Source organism: Poecile atricapillus, chromosome 8 (assembly GCF_030490865.1).
Source record: "Poecile atricapillus isolate bPoeAtr1 chromosome 8, bPoeAtr1.hap1, whole genome shotgun sequence".
Taxonomy (NCBI): Eukaryota; Metazoa; Chordata; class Aves; order Passeriformes; family Paridae; genus Poecile; species Poecile atricapillus.
In genome coordinates, this window is record NC_081256.1 from 11,363,414 (window position 1) to 11,390,778 (window position 27,365).

At 36.7% G+C, this 27,365-nt stretch overlaps 1 protein-coding gene across 2 annotated transcripts; it reads left to right on the top strand.

Annotated features, from left to right (window-relative positions):
- Positions 1-288: 288 nt before the first annotated feature.
- RHBDD1 (rhomboid domain containing 1) lies at positions 289-27,158 on the top strand. 2 transcript variants are annotated; one of them, XM_058844453.1, is made up of 7 exons: positions 289-345; positions 4,656-5,174; positions 6,664-6,796; positions 10,136-10,224; positions 11,788-11,838; positions 16,288-16,410; positions 24,846-27,158. In XM_058844453.1, exons 2-7 carry the CDS (start codon positions 4,742-4,744, stop codon positions 24,959-24,961), a joined length of 945 nt encoding a protein of 314 aa, XP_058700436.1. In that variant the 5' UTR covers positions 289-345; positions 4,656-4,741; the 3' UTR covers positions 24,962-27,158. The 2 variants fall into 2 exon arrangements, with proteins under 2 accessions (XP_058700436.1, XP_058700435.1); XM_058844452.1 differs by having other exon boundaries at positions 300-585.
- Positions 27,159-27,365: the final 207 nt, after the last annotated feature.

The window sequence follows — 27,365 nt, forward strand, 5'->3', positions numbered from 1 at the left end:
GGGAAAAAAAAAAAAAAAAAGACAAAAAAACAAGTCGTCGAACTATTTTAAACTTACAGAACTAGTTACTGTTTTGCATGTGCAGTAAAATGCTTTCAAAGGAAACCTTAATATGTATTTTAATAGTGGGCAGTGCCAGCGACCAATACCCGCCCCGAGACAGCCGCGCCGCCTCAGCTTTCCCGCCTCCGCCCTCAGCCCTCAGCCCGCCCGCGCACAGCGCCCCTGGCGGCGCGGCCGGCTCGGCGCAGGCGCGGTGCGCTCCCAGGCGGGGCCGGGGCCACGCCCCTCGCCGCGGTCACGTGGGGCGGCGCGGGGTTCCAGGTGCTGCCGCCGCCGGAGAACGTGAGTGCAGGGGCGGGGGGGCGCTGGAGCTGCCGCCGCCACCTCCTCCCCTTCCCCGCGCGGCTCCTCCTGCCGTGTTCTCCTGTTCTGCTCTCCTGCCCTCTTCCTCTCGCCTTTGCCGCCGCCTCCCGGCGGAGAGCGGCCCCCCGGCCGTGAGGGGCGCGGCCCACACCCGGGGAGCGCCGCCCTGCTGAGCGGGGAGTGCCCGCTGCAAGCCCCGGCAAGCCGGGTCTGCGCTGGGTAAGCTGCCCTCAAGCTGCGCTCTGTAGGAAGTTTTCCTCCGCCGATCTTAGCTCGTTCCTGCCGCCGCAAGGAGTGGTGGTGGGAATTGTGGAAGTGAAGCGGCCTGAGAAGTCGAATCCCCAATATTTCACGTTTTTACAGCCGTTATCTTTATACACACACCCACCGTCGTGTCTCTGGGACTCGGTTCCTGGGAGCGCTCTCGGTGCGCTGGAGGAGCCGAGTGTCGGGAACCCGCGGGGCTTATCCGCAGCCACACCTACACATGTGCTGTGCTCCTTACAGCCTCCGCAGTTCGGGGTTATTGCCTTCATTTACCCCATTTTCTGCAGTGGTATTTTTAAAAAAATTCTATAAACTACTTCCTAAAAAAAAACAGTAACTGGCCAAAACTATATCCCTTTCTTTGTTAATACTACGAAACAAAAATACCTACCCCCCAAAAACTGCAAATAACTTGCATTTGTATAAAAGAAGAAGTAATGACAAGTATATCTTGACTGTATTTGGTAAGCCTTCTTACAATTGTTAAAATACCGAGTTCAGTTAATTCAGGTGTTTGTAAAATGTAATGGACAATACCTGAGCTGGTTTGATTTCCTGAAATAGCACAGTGATGTTCTTCCTGGGACTGTTTTTTTATTGACCTAGATTGGAGGTGTTGACAACGGTAATATAATGCTAATACTGCAAAGCATATGTTTCTGAATTGTTTGTATATTTAAACAGAATTATTTAGAATGGATTTCTTCAAAAAGTGAGTTCACTGTTCATCCTTTCTTCTACACACTGCAGACAAATTTTCCCTCAAAAGCTACCAAGGAATGCTAAAATTACCAGAGCTGTTGTGCTTCACACTTCTGAAGTGGAGTCAGGCAGTCTTTGATGGTTTCGTTTTCCATAATATTAAAAAATTCTTCAGATAAAGGAGGATACTTTTCTATTATGATTACCCAGTTTTAGCATTATACAGGTGGCACAATTACAATCAAGTGGGGGAAAAAACCCAACAAACCCTGATCAAAACCCAAATCCCTGACCCTGAGTTAAAAATCTGTGAAGTTAAAACTCAGCTGTGGCCTAATCTGAAATTCACTGTTGTTTTGATGTATTTTTATTTTAAGGTGTGACATCCTCTTTCCTTTACAAGTACAGTGATATTAAATATTTATGACTATTTCACTTGTCCAACTTCAATTAGTGTAGATGTATCCTGGTGTTTTGAGAGGCAGTTACTAATTACTGTCTGTTATGAGAGAGATTTGACCCAGCCCCTTGGGTTCTTTCCTGTGAAAGCTGTCTCATTTGTTTTGGGATAAGGTGCCTAAAATGATTCTTGACATGTATTGTTTAATATGTATATATTTTATTGTGAACAGTGCTTGTTACACCCTTCAGAACACAATTTTCAAGTGGAAGTTTTTAGTTAAAATGCTTATTTTGTTAAGGACTTCCTCTTTCAGTGGTACCTAAGAGGATTAAAAATCTATAAAAGATTTTCAATTTCCATGCTGAAGTAGATATAAGAGGCAGAAGAACTTCTTTATTCACACAGAAAACTTTGAATGAAATTTAAAATGTCGCATAATAAATAAAGACTGTGATATAGCCATTTTTGAAGATATTGAACATTGATATTTAACAGCTGAATTGTAAGGAAGTTATTGACTTAATAGTTTTAAGACATTTTTATTACAGATGTGTGACTTTTCTCACCAAATTCTGAGATGCTGTATCTTTTCAGTTCACCATTCTGTATTCCTTTATGAAGGAAAACCCTTTAAAGGCACATCTGATGAATCCAGAAGTTGTCCTTTATGAAGTAATTAATTTTATAATTAAGTCAGAACCTTGTCTTTGCTATGAACTATGTAATTGACTGGACATTTCAAAGCTTGTTGTAACTGACAGCTTGTGCCTGACCTTCTCCTTGCATGCTTATTAAATATAAACAGGATGATTCATTATGTTCCAAATGTTTAGTTTGTTTTTCCTTGCATTGGTTGTTTTTTCTATTAGGCCTTTTCCCCACCCCTTTCCAAAGTTTGAGGGCCACATTAAAAGTGTTTACAGTTGGCTCCTGCTTCCTTTGCAGGAAACAGTTTAAAAACACTGTTTCTGCTTTACCTGGAGAAGCCTTTGTACCCTGAGACTGTATCTTCACAGACAAGTGGTGTGGGCCTGTTGAGGCTTATCTGTATTGTGGAATGCTTTGTGCTTAGGATCTGATACTCGCCCTTTATGTTTCAAGTGGTTTTGACATTGGTCTATCTCTAATCTGGACATGTTGGCTGAATGCATAAATTTTTCTTCCAGGGTGTACTTGGCTTTGCATAAACATAAATCAAAATTTTGGGATAGTTATGTCTGTTTTAAGGGGAGCAAGGGTACAGGGAGATTATTTTCCTCTAAATTCAAATTACAGCTACAGGAAAAGACAGTAGAACATTTGATTTTAACAGGTATTTATTAAAATATTTACTTTATTGCATGATTTTTTTAGTAATGTGAAGTTGTAATATTTTATGGCCGCCAAGTGAGTTGAGGGGGTTTGTCACAGTAAAAATAAGTTTAAATGCTTTTTACTTGGTTAGTACAAAACAAACAAATAAATTCCAAGAATATTTAGTTCAGACATTTATCTTGAGTAGGTGACAAAAATGCAGACACGTGGCAGCCTGGATGCAAGACAAATGTCCATTTCAAGTCTATTCTGGAAATTTGTACATTTTGAAGTAGGTGGCATGTGTTCAAAAAAAAAAAAAAAGAAAAAGGAAAAAAGTGCTTCATTGTTTCAAGCCTCATTAGACTTTTAATAAACAGCATAGAGGCTGAGGAGGAATGTTCAAACAGTTGAAAGCTCTCTATGTTTTAAGGGAGTTGCATTCCAGAAGGCTCTCAGCTACTGTTTTCTTGTATCTTTTTCCCTTCGACTCAAACACGTAATGTGTTTTGGTTGATATTTGTGGTTGCTCCCAGGAATGGTTTAGGATAACTAGCACTGCTATGATCATGATGGAAAGGATTCCCAGTCCTGTTCCATGATTATTGTCTGGCTGTGTGCTGGATGAGGGTTTCTTTTCTTAGGTGCATGGATGTTAAAAATACTTAATTTGGGAATTTACGGCTGTCAGAAGCAGAGATGAAAGCTCTAAAACACAAGGTTATTTGAAGCCCTCAGAACCAGCTTGAAATCCCGGGTCTCTTTCTGTCTACCACAGGTGGTTCCACCCTCTGGAAACTCCACAGCCCCCTGTGCTGTGTTACCCAGCGCGTCTTCCTTCTTCCTCTCTTGTCAGTTCCTGCCACAGTAACTCTGTTTCTAGCCACATCTATTTCTGTAGCCCTCTTTAATCCCCTGGGTTTTTCTGGCATAAACAAGGCAGAGATGAAAATTTTGTTGTAACTCTTTAAATTTTATATGCTGATTTTGTATCTGATTTCTCCCATAGTTTTCTCCCTTGCTTACTTCTAAACTAAACTCTTTAGTCTCATCTCTATGAAAGCAGTAACAATTTTCAAATTGTATCTAGGAGTGCTTATCTGTGTCTCTGTTCATTTTTAAAAATTGTTACTTTTAGTTTTCAAACTTAGCTTGTTTTGAATATTTGTGAAAGTTGGAGAAGTGGTCATTAAAAAGTTTAAATATGTGCCAAAGATAGGAATTCTGGAAACTGAGACTCTATAAAAGAATTTTGAACTGTTTTCCTTCCTGAAATCTTAATTATTCTGACTGAATCAGAATTAATGAAAACACGTCTAGAATACACAAGTATTTTAATAGATTAAGTACAGCCTGTCCAGGGATGTGAGAGGTTGCAGACTGCTTTTTCTCTCAGTGCTTGCTCTGGATTGCCTCTATAAATCTCTTTTGTTTGTGTTTTGTATCAGTTTACAAATTCTGGTGTTTTTTCCCTCACTTGAAATTTTGTTCTGATATATGAAGGTATCAGCTGATTACCTTGATGAATTTTTTTGTTTAAAAACTCAAACCAGTGATGAGCTTCAAAACACTGTGTATATAATACATAAATACATATATAACAAGTTATCTTTTTTTCTTTCAGAATTTCCAGAACTTGTATGGTTTTGAAATTGAATAAAAGACTGGAAATCGGAATAATCTTCACATTTCTTTGAATAAGAAGTAACAATGCAACGAAGGCAAAGAGGAGTTAGTGCTGGACTGCTTTTGCTGCTTTATCAAATTTCTCAAGTTGGACTCCAGAACATTCCTTCTGTTACTCTTGGGGTACTTCTACTGAATATTTTTCTCTTTCTGAATCCTTTGAAACCACTATCTGAAGTGTGTCTCAGTGTAAATGAAGCTGTCCACAGAAAGAACTGGCAGCGTTTGCTGCTTGCTCCTTTCCACCATGCAGATGATTGGCATTTGTATTATAACATGATTTCCATGCTTTGGAAGGGCATAAAGCTGGAAAAAAAGCTGAAGAGCATATGGTTTGCCTACATTATTGCAGTATTTTCAGTACTGATTGGAGTAGTTTACATGGTGCTGGAGCTCCTGCTTGTGATAATTCTGGATGATCATTCCTATGAAATGAATTGTGGTGTAGGTTTTTCAGGTAAGACACAGAGTTGGTCCAATTTACATGTGTAAAATTAATATGTATAGTTGCTACATAACAGTAACTGTTGCAGGAAGAGGATAGGTGTACATCTATATAAATGTATGATTGTCATGTCAGTATGCTTATCCTATTTTTTAATTTAAAACATGTACTCTGGGCATGGACTTAAAGTAATTCAGTTCATGTTCTTGTGACTGACAGGAACTTTACCTGAGAACATGAAATATCATTATCATGGTAGAATTATGTTTTCTATTTAATATCATTGGTTGATTGAAGTCTGAATTCTTAATTTTCTGGTGCCATATAAGCATTTCAATAATGATCCTTAGGTGGCTTCTAGAAAACTTGTCAGTTTAAAATTATTCAAGCCTGTCTTTGGAGAGACTCTCCTAGATTTGCTTCTGCTAGCAACATCCAGACACCTGATTTTGGTTGGTCTTGTCTCTTCCTTTAGCAGATCATTTTCAAGTCAATAAACTCCTTCTCTTTAAAAAAATGTGCAGTCAAGTGGAAAAGTAGCCCTGCATTTCTAGATAAGTAGGGCATTTCCTTGCTGTCACTGGGACCTGGACTTAGAAGGCAAGCACTCTTTTTCAGCTTTTAAGAAAGTTACTTCAACACCTTTGAGGTTTTCTTGGGATATTCCAGTGGATACAAGCTGGAACATCCTGGGAGTTGCTCCTTTGGACCTCCAGGTATTTTCTGGGCACCCCCTTTTGGTAACAAGACATGTCCAGTTCTAATATCCGCCTTTCTGGGGGCTGTAGACTGCAGCCCCTTTCCCTGAGTGGTTTGGCTGCCTGTGCCAGCCTTGATATGTCCTGTCAGAAGTTTAACATATTAATTTTTCAGGGTTTTTTTTCAGACCACTGTGAGCTGTCTCTTGAGAGGAATGTTTTCATAAGTACTCCCAATAAGTTCTCTGAATTCATTCCATCATATTAGCTGGTGGTTGCATGACAAAACAGTTGCAGTCAGTTAAAATTAATAATATTTACTGTGATTAAAAGTGATTTATCTACTTTTTTTTTCAGAAACAAGTGATTCTGGAGTTTGTGTAAGATGATTTTCCATTAACTCAGAATTTGAATCTACTGTTGAGTTTTACACATATTTGTTTGCCTTGTTTTCAGTACTGGGTTTTCTCAAATCACAGAACATTTTTTTGAATTCACTAATTTTGTCAATTATTTCAACTAGAACTCCCATTTTAAATTATGTTTGTATTATTTTGAATACCTGAATAGCTACAGTGAGCAGGCACATTAAAAAGCAGCTTAGATTTGGCTGTTATAAAAATACATAATTTTTGTATTTTTTTTTTACGTCACTGAAAAATATCACTGAAAGAACAGAACTGTTCTGGCATGCAGCTGTATGATTCATGGTGCTTTGACACTGCATGGTACTTCCAATTGTTTACATTCCTTTATTATTTGTGCATTATTTCTCTCTTCATGTGATTTCTTCTTGTTTGCAGGAGTCTTGTTTGCTTTGAAAGTTCTAAACAACCATTATAATCCAGGAAGAGTGAGCAATGTCTTTGGATTGCCGATAGCTAGTAAATATGCTTGTTGGGTGGAGCTGGTGGCTATTCATTTAATCTCCCCAGGGTAAGTGCATTTAATATTTCATAGAAAGGAGAAGAGATTTGGGCAATCTGGAGTAGTTTGAAATGTCTCATGAAGTGTGAGTAGTGTTAGCTGGTATCCCAGTGCAGTGTTGGGGCTGCAGTCTGCAGTATTTTGAGTACATCTTAAATTAAAAACCCGAAATACTCTTCCCAGAAGGTGTAATTGAGTATTTGAGGGAAGATAACAAAATTTGATGGACAAGGAAAAGGTCTGTGCCTTTTCAATGAGGTAACAAAACTACTCCACCATAGTGCCAAGGGCTTCATTACCTGAGCAGCATTCCACTGTTTTTGCCATGGTTTTGCCATTTCTGTCCTAGCCCACTCTGGCTTAGTCACTCCTCTGATTTATGATCAAACTATCATCCAGTGTTCTGCCAGTTTTGTCACTGTCAGTGTCACCTGTGTGCTCTGTGTCAGCACAGTTCATCTGCCCCTACCTCTGGGAGAACAGGGCCTTGTTCTTCTTTGGCAGTTGATTTTTGTAGTCCTGTTTGCAAATGAGTAATTTTCCTGTGTAATATTTTGTAACTGTGAATCATATTGCTGAATATATGCGAAGTACAGACACAAAACCTGTGAACGATCAAATCACAGTTTATGTACAATATCCCACTTTTCAGAAAGATTAAAAAAAAAAGGGCTCAGCAATACTGAGATATTCCTTGTCAGATACTATGATATAGCTGATAGAACATTTTCTAGGGCAGAAGGAGAATTCAAATATTGCTTAGGTTAAGCACTGGTTTTATTGCTTTATGCCTGGCTGCTCAATTGACTGCAGTGAGGATTAAAGACAGAAGAGTGCTCTGCCCAAATACAATTTTATTTGTGAGCTGCTTGGCATTGTTGCAAGTATAAAACTAAAGCTTTCAGTGCATTCAAAACATTTTTTGGAAAAATATAAACTGCTGTTTCAGCTGAACATAGGTTTTATTTGGTGATATGTTTTACAATACTGTTTTTAATTAAAGAATAGTAGAAGAGCGTTATGTATGAAGTAAAACCATATCATACTGTTTATGGTAGAGGAAAAACATGATTTCAGACATTGTGTGCTGTTCTTTTTCAGTTGCATTACTGTAGAAATGTCTTTGGGTAGAGACTGGATAAGAAGTCCAGCAATAATATCAAAAAATATTTCATGGAAGTTTAGATTTCTGCCTCATCTAAACTTCTACAGTGACCTCTACAGAGGGCAATTTCACAGCACTTAAATGATAATGGGGGCTACAGAAAACAAGTAGTGACCTCCAGAAATTCAGTCCTAGAACACAACACGTTTAATTAATAACTGCCAATTGCCTTGCAATGAACCATAGCAATTATAGCACTCACTGCATTGCTTTTACATACACATCTGTGTGCTCAGGACAGGTTATAATATTTGAAGTCTGTGTTCAACTGGTTCCTTTTGTAGACCAAGTTGCATAATTTAGTTTTGAATAGATAAGAGGTGAGTAATTGGGGCAGAATTCTGTCCAGTTAGAAAGTCATGCAGTAAATCTGGACCTGCCTTATTGGACTGGTGTAGCAGGTTCACCTGAGAATCCATAACCAATGAAAGATACAAAAGTTATACTGAGCTTTTTGAAAACTTTGATTTGTGTGCTGAGAGAGGATTTAGGAGTCTATTGACATCTTATTATTTTCTTATTAATTTCTCATTAATGTTTTTGTTTTGGAAAAATTTTAAAGTGCATTCAGTATCCTTCTAATCTTCACCTTCCGTGAAGAGTATTGAGATAGATCTGTATTTCCTTAGCAGTCCTTGGGCTTGTTTATTTAATGTAAGAACAGACATGTGAAAAGTTGCTTTCTGTTTAATCTGTGCCTCTTCCAGAATTGGGCAGGTATCCTAAGTCTTAGGTGAACCAATATTATGTTGGTGATTTCTAGAGTAGGTGATTTTTAAGTATTTTTCATTTTCTGAGGTGAGACATTTTCCGAGTCGGGCATTCATTTTTCATAAATTTGGAATATCTGTTCCAGAGAAATCTGTTTGGAAAATTAGTTCCATATAGATACTTTATTTTGGTAACTATCTTTTATCTATAAATGCTCACGTTAACATTTTTGTGTTACTCTTTAGAGAGTTGTTGGTTACTGACAAGAAAGAACTGCAGTTCTCCATGGCAGGATATGAGTTTGTGGTTAAGTAGGTGGCAAAAGAGTGAATTTAGATTTGATCTTTACCTCCCTCTAGTGACGTTTCCTGTCTCCTTTTACCACTGATGCCTGGAAGTTGGCTTGAGTGCTCATGCCATCATCTGTATAACTCCTGCAGATCACTGATGTGAATGTAAAAATTGATGCAAACGTTACACTTGGTACATTAAACAGAGGTTTCATTTCTACTTTATAAAGGAAAAAAAAATCTCATTTTAGCTTGTATTATTTAAATTTTTTGACAACCAGTATAAATGAGTTATTTCTAATTGCACATACAAGGAGATGTTAATGTTTAGTGTATTGGCTTCTGCAACTTCATAATAGAGGTGAAAAATTTGCAAGTAGTGTTTACACCTGCTTGAATTCAGAAGATTTTCTCTTAATTTATGTTTAAACACAATAGAGTTTAACTCTTAATTTGAATGTTCAAAATTGATTTTTGAATCTATAGAGTACCCCATAGTCATGTCAATAACTAGAGAAAATGTCTTTATATAGTGAAAATACATGCTTCTGGGTTGAATTCTCAAAAAACTCCAGAGCCTTTTCATTCTGTGTACAAATGCTAATGATATTTTTAAAGAAATTGTTGGTATGCATAGAAAAGAATTTGGATCACAGCATTTCAATTGTTCTTTCAATTTTGAAGGCAGTATATTACAAAGATTGCAATGGATCTGCATTCATACTTCTTTCAGACTAATTGTAGGATTGCATGGGTAGTGCAGTAGCAAGTATTGTGTTTGTGCTTTCACTCAGAACTGTACACGGTTTTGGTAAGATCTACCCAGACATTACAAAATAAATTACTTTTCTAAAGCCTAAAACCAGTTTATTCCTTTGGTAACTCTTTAATTGTTTTTAGGGAAAGCATATTCTGTAGCAACTAAAATAATCTCTCAAATTTTTCAGGATATTTTTAAAATACTTTTCTGTAACTGTGTAGCTCCCAATTTTAAGGTAGTTACAAAGAAAGAAAACTTAGCATTATATCCTTGCAGGCAGGTAATGTCTCTGTGCTTGGTCTCAGGGACTTTGTCAGGCAAGTCTCAGAGACTTTCTCTTTGCAACAAATTCTACACTCCCTTTTGTATCCCTACCAAAAAAAGTGTTCCTTTCCATTACTCAAGATTTTTTTATTTTCTAGGACTTCTTTTGCTGGGCATCTGTCAGGGATTCTTGTTGGATTGATGTACACCATGGGACCTCTGAAAAAAATCATGCAAGCCTGTGCAGGTATATAAGTTTGTTTAATTTACAAAATCTGCATAAGGAACACTTCTAAAACTCAGTAAGTCTTGCATAAATTCAGCTCATTCCAGCAAGTTTTTAGATAATTAAAGATATGCTCATTTTATTAAAGTGGGTGCAGAAGACAGCTAAGAACAATTAAGAATGTGACTTTCAGATATTCTTACTCAGAGGAATACCTTTTAATCTTCTTTTTAAAAGTATTTATTTAGAGTATAATCTTTGAATGAAAATGGAACTTCAAATGAAGTGTGGTGAAGCCATAAACATATGTAAGAACAAAATGTTTCCCTCTTGATTTCTACTGTTGTGTTGATTCTAATGGAAGTCTCTACAGTTTGAAAGAGGTGGTAGGATACTTAAGAAATTGTTACTGGATTTCTTGAGCTTTCCAACAGTGTATTATTACAGCTTTTCATATTGCAGTAATAATTATTTTTAAAAAAAGATTATAGCTTTAAACATCTTTTGTCTTAACAGTTGTTTCAAATACAGCCCTGCAAACTTTTAAATGAACACTCCCATACATGGCAGTGTTTTAGTGGAAATCTAAGCCCTGACACAACAGCTGTGCTGGGGTTGGTTGGCAGAATATTTGGCTTTTTATGTCTGACTGCTTGATAGGTTGAGTACTTTATTCATGACTGTTCCATCAAATTGAGCATGGATACGGTGTTTGTATAGTGAGGTATTATTTGTTCAAATGTGTGTGCTCTCACTGGGGCTTGGATCACAGTTTGGGGATAGTCTGTAAGTCATGTATGTTCAGCAGTTGGAAGGGAAATAAGGACACCAAAGCATCAGCTTTCCTGCCTTACTGGAGGGAGCAGACATCAGGTGTCCCGTTAGTTAAAGGTTAACCTTGCATGATTCTGTGCCATGGGATGATGACTATAGAACAGGCAGGCATCAGCTCAGCTGCCAGGGAAGCTTCAGAGTCTCCAGCCTTGGACTTTAGCATGATGCAGCCCTGGCTGGGTAACCTGCTCTGATCTCACTAACCCTGCTCAGGTTTGGAGTTGGACTGGGGAACCTTCTGAGGTCCCTTCCAATGAATTTCTCTGGGAATTCAGGGATAATACCACAGTACTGTTAGTGAAACCTGCCTTGGAGACTGGGCTGCTGTGCAGGTTGTGTGTGACTGACAGCTGCAGGAAGCAGTGTTCAGTACAAGGGCATTTTTTTTCTCATGTGGCAAAGCAGGAATAATGCTTCAGTCCTCAGTTTTCTGTTCATTAAACATTACTAATAATGAATACCCTCAGTAGAGAAATTGCTCGTTGTGCTTTCTGGGGAGAACATTATAGGTTTGCTTTTTTTCTAGTCTACATTGATATGTTGCATGAACATAGCACACTTCTATAAAATCTGGAACATACAAGCTTGCAATAGAAAAGTCTCTCAATGATGCCAAAACAATCCACAGATACTCATGACTGATTTCCTGCCTGTATCTTATGAAACAGACTCTTAAAGAAAGGGTACTTTAAATTTGAATTTAAAGAAAAATGACTATTCTAACAGTATATGCATTATTCTTTTATTTAGCTGGCATTTCTTTCTTCACTGAGCCTGACAGGCCAAGGAACTACTATTCAGGTAAGTACTCTTGTCCACTTAACCAAAAACTAATTCCAGCTTTAAAAATAGCTTTTGGTAATGATTAGAAAATGTATAGGGGAGCTATGTAAATGGAAACATACATAGTAGACAAAATATTCTGCACATGTATACTTGCTAAACTTATGTTACTTCTCTGGGCATGTCTTACCTTTCCTCTTCAGGTAAGCATGTGGATGGATTTTCTACAGATCTGATTTAGTACAAATTTGTACAAATTTGAGGCTTAAGCCTCAAATTAAGGTCATGACCTCCTAAAATGCTACCTTGGGGAAGTATCATCCCTTTTGCACAAGGTGTAGCAGTGGGGAAATCGTGTCTACTAAAAGCAGCCTTTTGGACCTTGGTGAATAAGCCCTCATCCAGCAAATTTGTCTGTTCTATTCTGGGGTGTTTTTTTCTCTTCTAACAAGGATGTCTTCCTCTGAACAGTCTTTGTAAATGAAGTTATTTATGTGCAAAAAGCCCCTCCTCAGCAGACTAAATTTAGGCCATCTTCAGTTTATAGATGAATGGCTGGAATGCTGGCACTGACTGGACCACATTTGATTCACTTCTCCTGCAGAATATTGAATCATTGCATGTGGAGTGTACAGAAGTAATAGGTGGAGTCCTTGTCTGTGAGGGCCAGGAGAGGCTGAGAGAAGGGCTCTGGGTGTTGAATCTGAGCTAAGGGATGCATATCCTGGCATCTCTTACCTCCTGCAGTGTTTTATGCTCTTTCCTAGACATCTGCTGGAAGAATGAGATAAATGCATAGTGATAACTCTCTCAAATATCTCCCAGTGTACAGTGGCTTGTGGCTTAAAGATGTTCTCAGCAGAAAGTTTTATGGGAGAATTTTGTCTTTAATAGCCTGTGGTAGCTTCTTCTTAGACCAATTTGTCAAAAACTCTTTGAATTGGCATGAACACTTCACACCTACATCATCAGTAAAGACTCACAGTTTGCTTCCTGGTTTAGAATCTGTCATTTTTTGGTTTGGCTTGAACCTGCTAACTACCAATTTTGTTTGATACACATTAATTCTTCTTTGGGAAGGAGACTGAACCTTCATTCTTTATGTACTTCCTTCCTTAGTAGTTTTGTAGGCTTCAGTCAAAATGGTCATCTTTTCCCTCTCTTTGGAAAGTTGGAGTCTGTCTGGTTGCTTATAAGGAAGCTATTTCACACGTTTGATCATTCTTACTGTTCTCTGATGTTTTTATTTTGTGTAGTCTTTTATAAGTGAGATGTGCTACTTTAAGCCAAGTTTATAGCTGCTTTTATTCTCCCTGATGAACTTTGTCTTCCATGATCTATCTCCAATTTTATTATTACATTAAATAGTTTCCACAAGCAGGATTCTGGGTCCTTAAATATTTTGAAACATCTGTTTTGTAATTCCTAAACAAAAGATCTTAGCCTGCTTTCCTCAATAACAGCAACAGGGATTATTCCAATTTAAAAGTATGTTTACCCAGGATTTTTGTTACTGTAATTTACTTTCAAGTTAAAAAACATTTGATCTAAAGGCCAGTAGAAAAATATAACAATTACTATTGTGAAGTGAAATGAGAGGTGAACACAGCATTCACAAGTTACCTGTTCCCATGGTTGGCAGTCCCAGCCCAAGTAAAGGTGCTGCTCAGCCCAGCTGCTCACAGACACTGAACCTTCCTCCAGCATCCCACAATAGCAGGGTGGATGGAAACTCAAAAGATTTATGTCGGAAAAAGTCCTTTAATAGCTAATGAAGATAAGAATTTGTACTTGACATTTAAACTCTGTGATCTATTACAGCCCCTGTACAAACACCAGCTGCTGGGAGCTTGGGTGGATACAAGACCACCCCTCATGAAGGAGCAGCAGAGAGATTCTGAACAGCCCTTTCTGTTTGCTTTCCCAGCTCTTTTCAAGTAGGGAAAATGGAAGAGATTTCATACAGTAGATCTGCTGTGATGGGGAGGGAAAAAAAATATTTTAGTATGCTGACAGCAAGGAAGTCTGTTTTGGGCAGTCCCCAAAGTTCTTTTGGGCAAGGGGGAGATGGAGAGAGTTAATCTGAATTATCCTGTCCACCAAGTTCTTTTAGATATAACAATTTAAAGTAGCCTTTAGATATAACCATTTAATTTTTACTTTGTACTAAAGTCATTTGTCTAAAATGACAACTGCAGTTAAGAAAATATATATTTGTTATGTTCATTCCCTGTTCATATACTTTGTAATTGTCTTTCATCCTATTTGCAGAAGCCTTAATGGAAGATTTAACCTTTTGCTTGGTGTATGATATATGGAATAAATTTGACCATCTGTGAATGAAGAAAACTCGATCTAGTGTCATAGGCTAATGATGCATATCTTGATTAGTTTCTCTCTTTCTGGAATTGCTGATTTATTGCTATGTGCCTTTAAATACCAATTTAAAGAGAAAAATAGATGAAATTATGGTCAGAACAGATTTTATGAAACAGCACAAGGAAACAGCTTTAAAAGAAAAAAGGTTTTAAGTGTAATTTTAACACATTTAGTATTTAGTAGGTGAATTAGGTTTTCTCAAAGTGCAGTTCATGAATAAAGTATTAGGACATTTATTTTGATTAATAGGAACACCTTGAACATGTCAATGTTAGCAAACTGTCTCATTTTAAAAGAAAAGATTACAGCTTTCTGAGCATTTACAACTTGCTGGCAGTGTGAAACATAAAACAGAAAGAATTACAGCAATAGAACAAACCTAAAATACAGCATCCTTTTGCTTTCATCAGATAATTTCATGCTTTTAGTACCAGGATTTTTACACTCTTCATGCATGTAGTTTTGAAGCCTCCAGTAAATAAATTCATAGCTGAGGAAATGTTCATTCAGATTAACATAAAAAGCAGAGGAGAATGAGGGGAGTATATGAAGATTGCATCCAAAGTGTACCGACATAACAGCTAAATGCTGTCCCTCAGTATTTCACTGCAGGTGTAGGAAAAATCTTCCATTGTCAGTTGTGTTCCAAGACAAGAAACAGACAGAATGTGTGTCTATAATGTGTATACCTACATCTGTGTGCATGTACATGTGTATATAAAATCAGTGTAGGAATATTCACAAATACAGAGGAATATATATAATTCTATGTACAGTTTTGTGCAGTTACTCTGTTCAGTTTTTCCTCTTTTCCTGGGAAACTTTCAAGACAGAGTATTGCTGGTTTTATTTGTCTAGAGGTTCTAGGGCTTAGGATATTTTTTTTTAACAAAATCATTTTTAAAAAGAAATTGCTTATTTGTCTTCACTTTGTCATCTGTATTTGTTATTAAGTACAGAACCTGCACAAGTTTCATCTGGAATTGATAGAAGCAATGAGAGAACACAAGACTATCATTGATGCTAATAAGCTGAAGAAAAGGGAAATGGCTTGCTGTACTTGTTTCATACAAAAATATTTCCACTTTACTCATTTTGATTAACCTTTGTATAATTTTCTCTTAGTTGGAAGAAACTGCCAACCTTTCTGTACTTTGGTTCTTCAAAATCCCTTGTTCAGATGTCTGGAAATGAGCACATCACAAAAGCTTTGTGTTTTGAAAATATAGAAATGGAATAGAAAAATGGGACTTTTCTCCATAGTTTTTTTCAGTTGAAAAGTGTGTCCTTTTTCCATAATTTTTCTCAGCTTAGGTTTTCTGTGCTCAGGCAAGATCAGATTGTGTTGTTAACAGGAAGAGAGTCTTGCTCAATTCTCTAGCCAAGTAATTTTTTTCCTTTTGAATCCCATGTGTTTGGGTGGATGATGGCCTGTGCTTGGTTTTGGCCAGCTTTGCAAAGGCCAGAAAGGGTTGTCAGCAGTGAGTGAGACACTGATGAGATCTGTGCTCTGCTGGCTTTTTGCAGGGCAGGTTTAGCTGTGCCAGAGCACGACATGAGCTGTGTACAGCACTGCAGGAAGTTGCAGGAGTCTTTCCCTGTGACTTCTCTAGGTCCAAAGATGACTGGAATTTATGATGGCATTGTTTCATGGGCCCTGAGGGAAAGGGGAAGAGAGGTGGGGAGAAAACTCCTGAGCAGTACCTGGTTTGTGTTCTAGTGATAGCAGTAAGGTGTCCAAATATTGACAACTAATGTTAAAAGGAGATGATGAAAACTGTCTTTCAATTTCTGTGTTAAACTTCTTAGTAACAGCAATTCTATAACACTTCTAACAGTTTAAAAAATTGACATGTTTGGTCCATCGTTTTTTGGTTGGTTTTTTTTTTTTTTCTCCTGTTACCATGCTTTGGCTTTGTAAATTAGAAGTTAATTCATGGCATATATTGTACAAGTAATTGAACCCTAATAATTTTTTTCTTTCCCAAATTAAAACAATTTGTGGAAGAAAGATAGCAAGAAGATAGTATCTGATTTCACACCTGCTGAATAGCAGCAATTTATTTTATTTTTTGGTTCATTTTACAGAGTATTATGGCTATTATCCAGATTATCAACACAGAACTCCAAGGAACTACTTTGATTATACAGGTGGGCTCACTGAAGAAGAACAGCTTGAAAGGGCAGTGCTAAACAGTCTTAATGAAAGAGGTAGGAATTTTATTGCATTTTTATCTCTCAAGTTTATGATTCATACTGAAAGGGACTCAGGAGGGAAAATAAGATGTATTCCTCATGACTTATTTTTGGACATATCTTGTAATTTTGGGAATGAATGGATATAAAATGAGTTTTATTGTAGGGGATGTTGTCTATTTTATGGTCATTCTAAGATGATATTTTACATAATTTTTAACACAGAGTTTGAGAAGCTTTTAATATTACGCTTCTTCAAAGCTTTTAATATATATTATATTAATATATAATATTAAGCATTAATATATAATATTAAGCATTATATTTAATATTAAGCATTATATTGTTTCCATTATAATTTGGTGTGATCATATATATAAATATGTAGGGATCTTGCTTTATTTTGCATCTCTTTCTCCTACCTGCTGGAAACTTCAGTTTGGACAAGCAAGACCCAAGATTTGAGCTCTTAAAATACTTCCTTAAACAAGCTGTGTAAAGGTTCAATTTGCCTATAGGCAGATGTCTTATTTCACAAAGAACATAATACAGAGCATGTCACTGATCACACCTGTTTTAGGGATACAAAGGATGAGATTAAATTTTCTGTGCTAATGGGCAATTAGGATATTCTTCCCTCTCAGTTAGTTTGAAAAATAATTAGCTTGAATGAGCACTGTCCTTTGAACACGATACATTTTCCCTAAAGCATGAACATTCAGAGATTCTTGCAATTACATGGATGATGAAACAGGTACTTAACATGACAAAAAATTACATAAAATAATTTGAAATATGTTGTAATAACAGGTACCACAGTACATTTAAAGCTCTCATATTTTTTTCCCAAACTATGACATTTAAACTATCACAGCTGCTCTGTAACTTGGACAACAGAGTACTCCAATAATTTCAATTGATTAATAATATTTTTTTCATCCTTATTTGGACAAGTACATTTATTATGGCTTCTAGGCCACAAAATGTACCATTATGGATATAGAATGTTGATCCATTCCTACAAATTGCTGTGATAGTATCCTGCTAAGCTAATAAAAGAATTAATTACATAATACAGAATTTCCTGGTATTAGCTGTTGTCCACAACTGAAAAATATTTTGTATTAAGACATGCATTGAATTTAAGCTCAGTAGATACTGCTCTCTAAAATCATACATGGCTTATCTAAACCCACCCTAAGGATACACCATTTCTGTTTACTCCACATTCAGGCATTCCTGAACTGCAGATCTGTTTTTATGCAATATCCTGAAAATTTCTGTAATAATAATAATTAGAGTCTAGTGCAAGAAAAGAAATTGCTAAGCTTGTTTGAGATCTATGGAAGCATCAATTTTAAGACTATCAAACAGTTTTAGTGATTTAGGTCTCTTTGTTGAAAGGAGCTGCTGCTTAAGTTTTTTCCATTCTCAGTTGTAGTTATGTTGTTGCCTCAAACAAGAAACCATTTAAACAACATTAATTGGTTTTCTCTCCAGAGTTTGTTGGTTTTGTTTGGTTTGGGTTTTTTTTTTTAAATTTTTGTTGTTATTCTCATGATTTTATATTGGTTTCAAATTGCATTAATTCTTCCTTTACTTAAGAAAATAATTTTGGATTTAAAAAAGTCATAGCTTTTGATATTTAAACTTCTTTTACTATGAAGTTCAAATATACAGCTGACATTTTTGTTTAGTACTGGTATTGCCAGCCACCCTTAATGTAATCCCAGTATAACCAAATCTCTGATCTATTGTGTGCTTGCTTTTCTTCTCAGAAGAAATAGCTTGATTTGTGTGGCACGTGGGTTTGGATTTTTGTTGTGGTGAGTGTTGGGATTTTATATGAGTTCAGCTTCTCGGTGTCTGATTTTCAGTGTCAGTAATGTTAAGAATCCTTTGCAAGCTGGTGTTTCTCCACAAAAGACTAAGCTTTTTAAACATGGAGGCGGTAATCTTTATAGTTTGTGACTGAAGAGAAATATCTACAATTATCAGGTATAGACATTTCTCTTACATTTTATCATGAACTGTCTTTGCATTTCTTCACTTTTGATTTAAAACTAAACCAATAAATACCTCTCCCCGCAAAAGCTTTTAGATGACCAGGTAGGAGCTAATCAGAGTCACTTGGAACAGTTAGGAAATACTTGGGCATCGGACTTATCTGTTCCCTGGAAGGGTTCCCATGTCTGTTTGCTACTGCTGAAACAGGACTTCTTATTGGAGTCATTGAAATTTTCCAGCCCATGGAATATTGTAATATAAGAGTGGAATTTGTGTGAGGAGACTGGAGAAATGCTGTGTTTTTTATTTCCAGTGTTACCTGTTCTTTCTGTAATTATAAAAATGCTGGTCATTGCACTTGAATGTGGTGGTTTTCTATAGAAATACCTTAAAGCAGATTGTGCTCAAATATGCAGTACATTGTTATGAATTAAAATACATTTCATGAAATCATATGCTAGGATTTAGGCTTTGAGAATTAGATGCAACTTTTGTGATGGATTTCCTTTTGGTTGGTTTTTTTTTTTTTTTAATTCTTACTATGGTATCCAAGACACCTCTTGGAAAACCCATTGAGCAGACCTTGTGTTCTAAATACCTTTCTAAAACTGCAGCTGTGCTCTATGGTCTGATTACCAGCACTTTCTTAAGCAAGTTTCTGGGAAAATGAATCAATGAATTTTTATCATTTCCACACAGAAAGTTTTGGTACCAGTGTAAGAAGACGACCACTTGCAACACGAAGCATAGTCAGAATTATTTTATAAATATTTAATGAATTCTCTTCTACCTGTCTCTTCATAAATACAATGGCTGATGTAGGATAAGAAGTTTACTGAAAATTAGAACCAAAAAACTCCCAATTCTCTTTACAATGGTGATCAAAGTTCACTGAAAGAGTTAAATGAACCACTGAGCCTTTCACCAGGGATTTCTCTTTCAAACCAGTACCACGACCAGTTAGAATCTGAAATACTGTGGGGTAAAGACCAGTTCTGCAAAGCAGGGATTTTTGGAAATACTGCCTAAAGGGTTGGCTTCCTTTGCCCTTTAGGCAACAAATTGACAGTGGCGTAGGTTCTTGCTATTGCTACAATGGATTTTGAGGTAAGAATTTATTCAGATTTTCGTGCTGAAATATATACAGAATGCTGAGTATTTTTTTCTGGGAGTTCCTAAATATGCAAATACACTTCTAGGTACTGCCAATTCTTTTGGATGATTTTCTTCCTGCAATTGTTTCAGTTGCTGAAGACAGTTAAAATAGGTGGAAAACACTAAAAATAGTTAAATCTTGGATGTTGCTAGAGGTGGTTTGCATACATACACACATTACACCTATTTTAAAAACATGATTTGCATATGGAGGTAGAGACCTCTTGATGTTTGATCCAAGACCCAGTAATACAAATGGGAGTCTTCTCTGACTTCAGTGGTTTCTGGAAATATTTTTTTCACTCAGTAACTTGAACTTGTTCATAAGGAACAAAAGTTGTTCCTTACACAGTGGGTTTGGCAGGGTCACCTTGCAGGAGAGCAGCACTTCTGCTTCCCAGCTGTGGGCATCATTAGCAGGAGCTGTGTGTGGGCTGCACAAAAGCATCCCTTAGCCTTGGAGAAAGTGGGAGCTGCTGGGGAGTGGCTCCAGTGTGCATCGGTATCTCCATCCATCCATCTGGGTTTCTCAGGCTTGGCATTGGGAAAGGGATATTGTTCAGAATTCCTTTGTTGCTGTGGGTCTTTGTTACACAAGCAGAAATGCAGTAACGGGAAAGCAAAGTGGTTTTTTATATTGTAAGATTCTTGCAAATGTTAGCAAACTTATTCTGGGAATGTTTTTACTGGTAAATTAAGGTCAATGAATATTCCTAATTTTAGATTTATCCATAGCTTACTATTTTAACTTTGGTTTATCATTGGATTAATTCTGTAGATTATGTATACAGTTTAAATTTTTTTTCATTGGGACCATTTTAAAAATTATGGTCTGAACTCTCTTTTTTATGTCTGAATAAATTATTCATTTTCTAAGGAAAAGCATACTTTGCTATTTGCAGCTCAACAAAATGTTTCTACTACATTATTATAAATATACAGCCCACCTGAAATTCTTCTTTTAACTGAAATTATTCATAGATTTCTTACTACTCAGGAGAAGAATAGCTGTCAGTCTGTCTTAGCCTAGGGACTGGTTAAGTAGAATGTTTATGTAGGGTTTTTTGAGTTGGTTAGTAAATTCCATTTAGTACTTGGGAAAGAAAGACATAATTAACTTCATGTATCAACTGTTTTCAGTTAATAATGAGTTTAGCCTTGTTTTAGGTGAATTAACATATGGAGAATTGTTAAATGGCTGGGAAATGCAGTGAAATTATTTTATGCCATCTCTTCTGTAGTATTTTTAGTATCCAGCTAAACAGTAGCTGGAGGTAGATATAAAAACTAATCCCCTTAATTCTTTGCAGAAGAGCATCAAGTCCAGCAGTGGTCTCTATCCTCTTACTTCTGCATTGTAGTGTTGATTATTTGTAGCAAATGGATGATCTGAGTGTGCAAGTGTGTAAGATTTTGGCTTATGAAGTAGTGACTGATGGTTTCTAAAAATGTTACCAGTGTGCTTTTAATAATTTGTTACTTTTAAAAGAGTTTATTTTGGTGGTACTGATAAAGAAAAGACGAGCTTTTGAGGCATGATTAAATATAAAAATCCTGAAGTATGAAGGGATTAAAGATTTAGTCTTTAGCCATCTACTCTCCTAACCAAAACAAATTATCAGACTTTTGGGAGGGAATGGTTTTGTGTATTTCTCAATTTTACCATCTCCTTTTAAAAACAAGAGAGAGACGGACGCTGTTCAAGATTGTTCTGGCTTGCTCTTGTAACAATCCAGCTGTGTCTGGATTCATTGTATGTTGCTTTCCTTCTTAATTCATTACCCTCAGCTACTTTTGTGCTAATTTGATGTTTCATTTGTCAGCTGTTTCAAAGCATAGCACAGAAACAGGAGTTAATTCCATTTCTCTTCTTCACCAGTTTATGTTAAAGTCTGTAGATGAGACATATTGGCATCAGCACCAGGAAGAATAGTTTGCTTCGTAGCATGACAAAATTCTTTTCATACATTGACAGAAACTCAAAAGGCTGTGTTAGAAACAATAGCAAAGGCTAATGAATGTGGTCTGCTTGGAGCCAAGTAGGAAAACATGGGGCAATGATAAGTACTAAAAGCCAAAACTCTCAGACTGTATAGCATTTCTGCATTTTGCAGAGGGAAGGACAGGAGAGAATAAAAGCAGTTTTGCCATGTTACATTTTTTATTCAGTTGTAGTTTCTGTCTGACTCCTAGTGAAACACAAGCAGTGAAATGGTTGCTGTGTTTTTTGTGTCTCAGCTCTTCCTGGAAGCCTCCTAGTCCTTCTAAAGTATGAAAGGAGAAAAAATGCCTGCACTGCCTTTCCTTGGGATTCTCAGTACAGCTCAGTAAATCATAAGGGAGTTAGATTAAACATAAAGCATTGGCTGGAATAGATGAAATGAGCAGAGCAACACTGAGCTTTTGACTCTGGCTTCTTGCTGCCCTCCAGTTTGCTGTTTCTAACTCCAAATGCATCAAAAATACCTTGGAATGAGCTGTCCAGGGAGGTGGTGCAGTCACTGTCCCTGGAGGTGTTTAAGAAAAGGCTGGATGTGGCACTCAGTGCCAGTGTCTGCCTGACAAGGTGCTGTTGGGTCATAGGTTGGACTCAATAGTCTCAAAGGTCTTGTCCAACCTCGTTGCTTCTTTGGGGGAAAAAAAAAAATCTTTGGATGTTTATAAATTAAGAGAGCTCCCATTTTCTCAAATAGAAAGAACTCTTTAAACATTGGTATTTTTTCATTAAAAAGCAAGGCAAGTCAGATGTTCAGTGCAGCACACTGTATGTGATCTGTAGCACACCCAAGCTCTGGTTAGTAAACTTTAATTATATTCTGTTGTTATAACATAATAAGCAGGGCTATACTATTTATGGAAGAAATAATTTATATAAAACTGGTATAAATTAAAACCAAGAAAGGAAGTTATAACATTTGATCAAATATCCAGATTAAGCTCTCTGTTTTGCTTACCTGTATGGTCCTTGCTGGGTTCAAAAGAGATTACTGCTGTCTGTGATTATCTTTTACAGCAAAGCCTTTCCAAAAGGAAGAGTTTTTTAGAAATGAGAAATGTCAATTCTTTGTATGGGTATTTAAGTGTTTGTATAGTTTGGTTTTTGTATGGATACCACATTCAGTAGTGCCAGGACAGATGGTGATACTGAAAATGGTAAGCTATTCAGCTGAAGTGTTCTAGATGCTTCTTTAACACAACTAAAGCTGGCATGAAAAAGAAATACAGACATACTGCTTTGTGTTACCTCTGCTATATTTTTTTTTTCCACTCCTATCATCAGACCTAATTGCATATTTCTACTAGTGAGACTTTCACAGTTTGGTAGCTTGACAGATTACTCCTGAATCTTACAGAAACTGTCTTGCAAATTCTATTATCTAACCTAAAAATAAGGTCATAACTTCAGAGAAGAGGAAAAATTAAGTGCGAATGTTTGATGTAACACTTCTGCAGCATTGCATTAATACAGGTTTAGTTACATCTGTTGCAATTACGGCAATTTTCTTGTTTTGGTCCATAGTGCTTTAATTGTTAACTTCAGTAACAAAAGAAACTTCTACACAGAGTGACAGGATGGGAATTGGGGTCTCAGTCTTCTGTATTTCACAGAACATGGTTCTAGTTCACAATAAAGTTGTAAAATATGCAATGGAAGGGTTAATGTTTTGTTATAAGTTTGTTGTGCTATATCCTTTGGTTTTTGTCTATCAGTGTTGTTGCAGTTTTCCATATCCTTTAAATGCAGGCTTAGATTCCATTAGTCTTTAATTTGTTTTTGCTGATTTGTTGAAAAGCCTGTGTTGGTTTCTTGCACAGACATCAGATGGTGTTTCAGTAGTAGCAGTGGCCTAATTACCATTTCTGAACACTGTGGCTTATAAATATTTTGATAAGATAAAGGTGTTATTTCATTAATATTTCTGCTGTAATTAAAAGAAAAAAGGTGTCAGGGAACTATTTTAGGTAACAGGATAATTTAAATATCTACATACTGATACAAATATACGTATTTAGAACATCCAGCCTTTGCTGTTCACCATGTCGTTTGATGTAAAATAAGATCTTTTCTTCAACCTAAAGCTTTTAAAAATATATTGTCTAGCCTTTTATTTTTGGGTCAATATATAAAAGAGCATTTTTCATCTTTTTTTATAACACCTCATTCTATTACTAGTGATTGTTAAAGCACATGTATATTTGAAGGGTTGGGCATATTTTATGGGGACTCTGCAAGAACATGTCTTAACTGTGTAAGTGGTATTTGTTTTCTTAAATAAAAATTAACCTGGGATGCTATATAGAAAAATAAATGTTTTTATAAGTAACTTTGATGTTTAGCTGACAATTTCACTACTGAAAAGAATTTTTTTTAAATGTTTAAAAACGATGATTTAAAAATAAATTATTAAACTCCAGCATTACAATTCAGTTTTGACCCTATGTGAGGCAGGTGAAAGCTTAAGAAATGCTTAATGTTAAAAAGGTTTTATTACCCTTAAAGCTAATTTTCGTGTCCTGAGCGCTGTAATTCTGCTCAGAAGGCAGACTGTGATTTTTTGTTTCCCAGAGCCCCTCAGCTGAGCTGGTGTGTGTAAGCAAGCCTTGGGTTGTTTCTTTGCTGGCTGACTCGATGTGAGTTCTGGAGAGCTGCTGCAGTCGCCTGTCCTGCCTCCTCTCGGGGTGCCAGGGCCCACACCTGTGGGGCTGGCCATGCTCTTGCTGCTCAGATTATTTTGCTTACAGTTTGTATGGTTGGGCTGCCACGTGTCCTTCCCTTGTGAAACTGCTGCCAGCTGGGGCTGGGAGCTGTGTGTGCATCTGCTGTGGGTCTGCACATGTTGGACTCAGTACTAAAAGCAAACACAAAAGCTGCTTTTGCCAGAAGCAACTGCTGAGGACATTGAAATAGTTTAACATTCTGGAGTTTACTGTGTAAAGTAGGGATCATGAAAAATGTGAATACTTGCTAATACTTGTTATTCTTAACTTGTTAGATGTTCTTTTGGTTGTGGTTTGTTGTTTGGTTTGGTTTTGTTGTTGGGTTGGGGTGGTTTTTTGGGTGGTGGTAGCTTTATTGTTGGAGGGGGGGTTCTGGTTTTGGTTTTTCTTTTTATTTGACTGTCTTTAAGAGCAGTTTCTGGAAGTTGTAATTGCCCTGAAACCATCAGAATTGAAAACATTCAATTCCCTGTCTCCTTTGTGTTGTGATGCTTTGGCTTACAGGATATATGTGCATTTTTCTCCTATTACAGACCAAAATAGCAGTTGTTTTTCATTGTGTCTTGCAGATTTTGGTGGAGGAACACACAGGAATGAGCAGCAACCTTATGGGTTTTGGTTCCCACCTGAGAACTCGGAAGAAGACATGAGAAGGCGAAGGCTTCGTAGGTTTGACAGACGATGAAGTTGGCAGGTGTTGATGTAAATTGTAAAGTGCCATTCAGACTTACAAAAATATTTACAGATTTATTTGTAATCTGTAATTTACAGAGTAATTTATAATCTTTCTTCCATTATTTTTACTACTTGTTGCAAAACTGAATAGGATTTTGTGAGTTCAGAGAGACTCAAAGTTGGAACTTGAATAAGAAATGTGAGATAAGAATCAAAATGTGATCTTTGCCTGTCTCCATCTTAATGCACCTTAAATGGAAGAAGACTGATGATTTTACCAAACTGTCTTTTTCCTTAAATTATTTTGTATAGCTTTAAGAATTCCTTGGCTTCTTGACTGCTGATGTTCTCAGCCAACAGACTTTCTTCATCCATTGCAGATGAAATGTTACATTTTCTATGGAACTTTAAAACTATGCAATTTTTCCTTACAAACCTTTCTCAGGTATCTGTGATGACCAGCTCATTTTTTGGGATTGCCATGTGAAATGACACTTGAAAAGATTGCTTTGATGACAGTGGTTGGGCCATGTGAGTTGAGTCTAGGTTTAAGCTTTTGAACAGACAAATAGTTGCAGCTGTCCTTTCCCTGCTGTCCTTACCAAGGAACTATGTAATACAAACTTCATTGTTGCAGTCTTCCTCACACCATATTGTATAGAGCTTGGATGTGATAAAACTGAGTTGTAACTACTTATGTTTTCCTGAAGCCTTTTTATTTTTTTATGTTTTAAATCAAAAACTGCTACCCTTTAGAGAGCTGAAATTTGTTAGGAGTTTTTTTGTAAAGGTATGTGGCTATGCCATACAAAGTATATATTTATTTAGTAATATACCTTTCTAAAGTGTCTGGTTCCCTTTTTAAGAAGGCTTGAAAATTTTATTTTGTATATGCTGTTCATGCAGCTTTAAAAATTCCACTATTTCTCAATATTTATCTTGTTTGAAGACCAATATCAGACCTGAGGGTTTGTAGACCTGTGGAGATCATGCCTAAACACAGGCTACCTTGAATTCTTCACTTTCAAGAATTTCCTTACCCAACCAGAGGAGCTGACATAAGGCCTGAGAGCTCAGTTGTCCCTCAGGCCACACCCTCCACACAAGGCTGTCCTGCCTGTGGCACTGCTGCCTGTTAATGGAAAACTGATGAACCTCAAGGGGTTTGGTTCCAGTATTGCCCTGAAAAATCACTCATTGTGCAGGCATTTTATCCTCAGAATGAAAGAATTTGTGAACTATTGCAGAGAGGTGTCATTGCAGAGGAATAATTTGGTTATTGGCTTTTGGCACAGACCTGTTGGAATCTCCTCATCAGCACTGATGGAGTAGAGGATTAGGATAAGCAGTTTAAGGGTTTCACCAGCCTGTGCTTTATGAAGTCTACTTTTCTATGAGGTTGTTTTTTTTAATATAAAAAACAGTGCTGTGTATTTCATACAGAAAAACATCCTAAAAGGAATTTTTTTTTTTTCTGTGTTCTTTAAATAAGTGCTACCTACTCTTTCTGTTTGTAGCTAATGTATGTAGGGGAAGCTCTTGTTTGCTGGGAAAAGCACAATATCAGGATGCAGACTTTGGGCTTGGGGTTTTGGGACACAATAGGCATGACTGCAATGGGACTCCAGGTACAAACAGAATGCTGATTCCTGCTGTGTTCTTGGGCTTGGTTGGTTTTGTATATATGCAATAGTCATAGAATAAAACAGCAGACACTTTTACAGAAGACCAAGTTTATGTTCACTGAATATAAGTCTCAAAAGCCTGCATATTTTTCTCAGCAGGTAATAATTGGATGTAAATTATAAAGATGTAGCATTGGCTCCTCAGAAATCCTGTAATATTCTGGTCAAAAGTTGCAGTGTAACATATTGTGTGTGTTAAGCTCTGATATTTTACTTATTTAAAAGCATACTTATAATCATATACATATATATAAGCATATACTTATTTAAAAGCATATGTGCTGCTAGTCAGGTAAAAGAGATACTTAAGGAAAATCAAAAACCTGATTACAATTCTATGAGGACTTGGCTTTGTAAAGTGAGCTTAGACATACATGCCATTAAATATTCACAAAAATTGTCAGTACTAATAAATGTTCAGTTGTTTTGACATTTTTTTGTATACAGAATTGAAATAAATATTTTTTAACATTTAAAGCTATTTGGTTTTAATTGCAGTAATTAATAAGGTGTATATTTTAAATGACAGAGCTGCTGCCAGAAATTAAGACTTGCCCAAGGGGGCAGATTTATTGTATTGGGACTATGTTTCTTTTTAATTGAGGGGAAGTTTTGGGGTTAGATTATTGAAAAGTTCTGCTACTTACAGTATTTAGAGGTTTGTAGCAAGGTTTATTAATACCTGCTCATTGCAGGTGGGCTGGACTGGATGGCCTTTAAAGGCCCCTT

What these genes read in the sequence shown, in the direction of transcription:
- RHBDD1 (XM_058844453.1), top strand. Translation starts at nt 4,742, where the DNA reads ATGCAACGAAGGCAAAGAGGAGTTAGTGCTGGACTGCTTTTGCTGCTT. An exon ending in TTGTGGTGTAGGTTTTTCAG is followed by an intron (nt 5,175 to 6,663) that starts GTAAGACACAGA and finishes TCTTGTTTGCAG; the next exon opens with GAGTCTTGTTTGCTTTGAAA. An exon ending in AAACAGTCTTAATGAAAGAG is followed by an intron (nt 16,411 to 24,845) that starts GTAGGAATTTTA and finishes TGTGTCTTGCAG; the next exon opens with ATTTTGGTGGAGGAACACAC.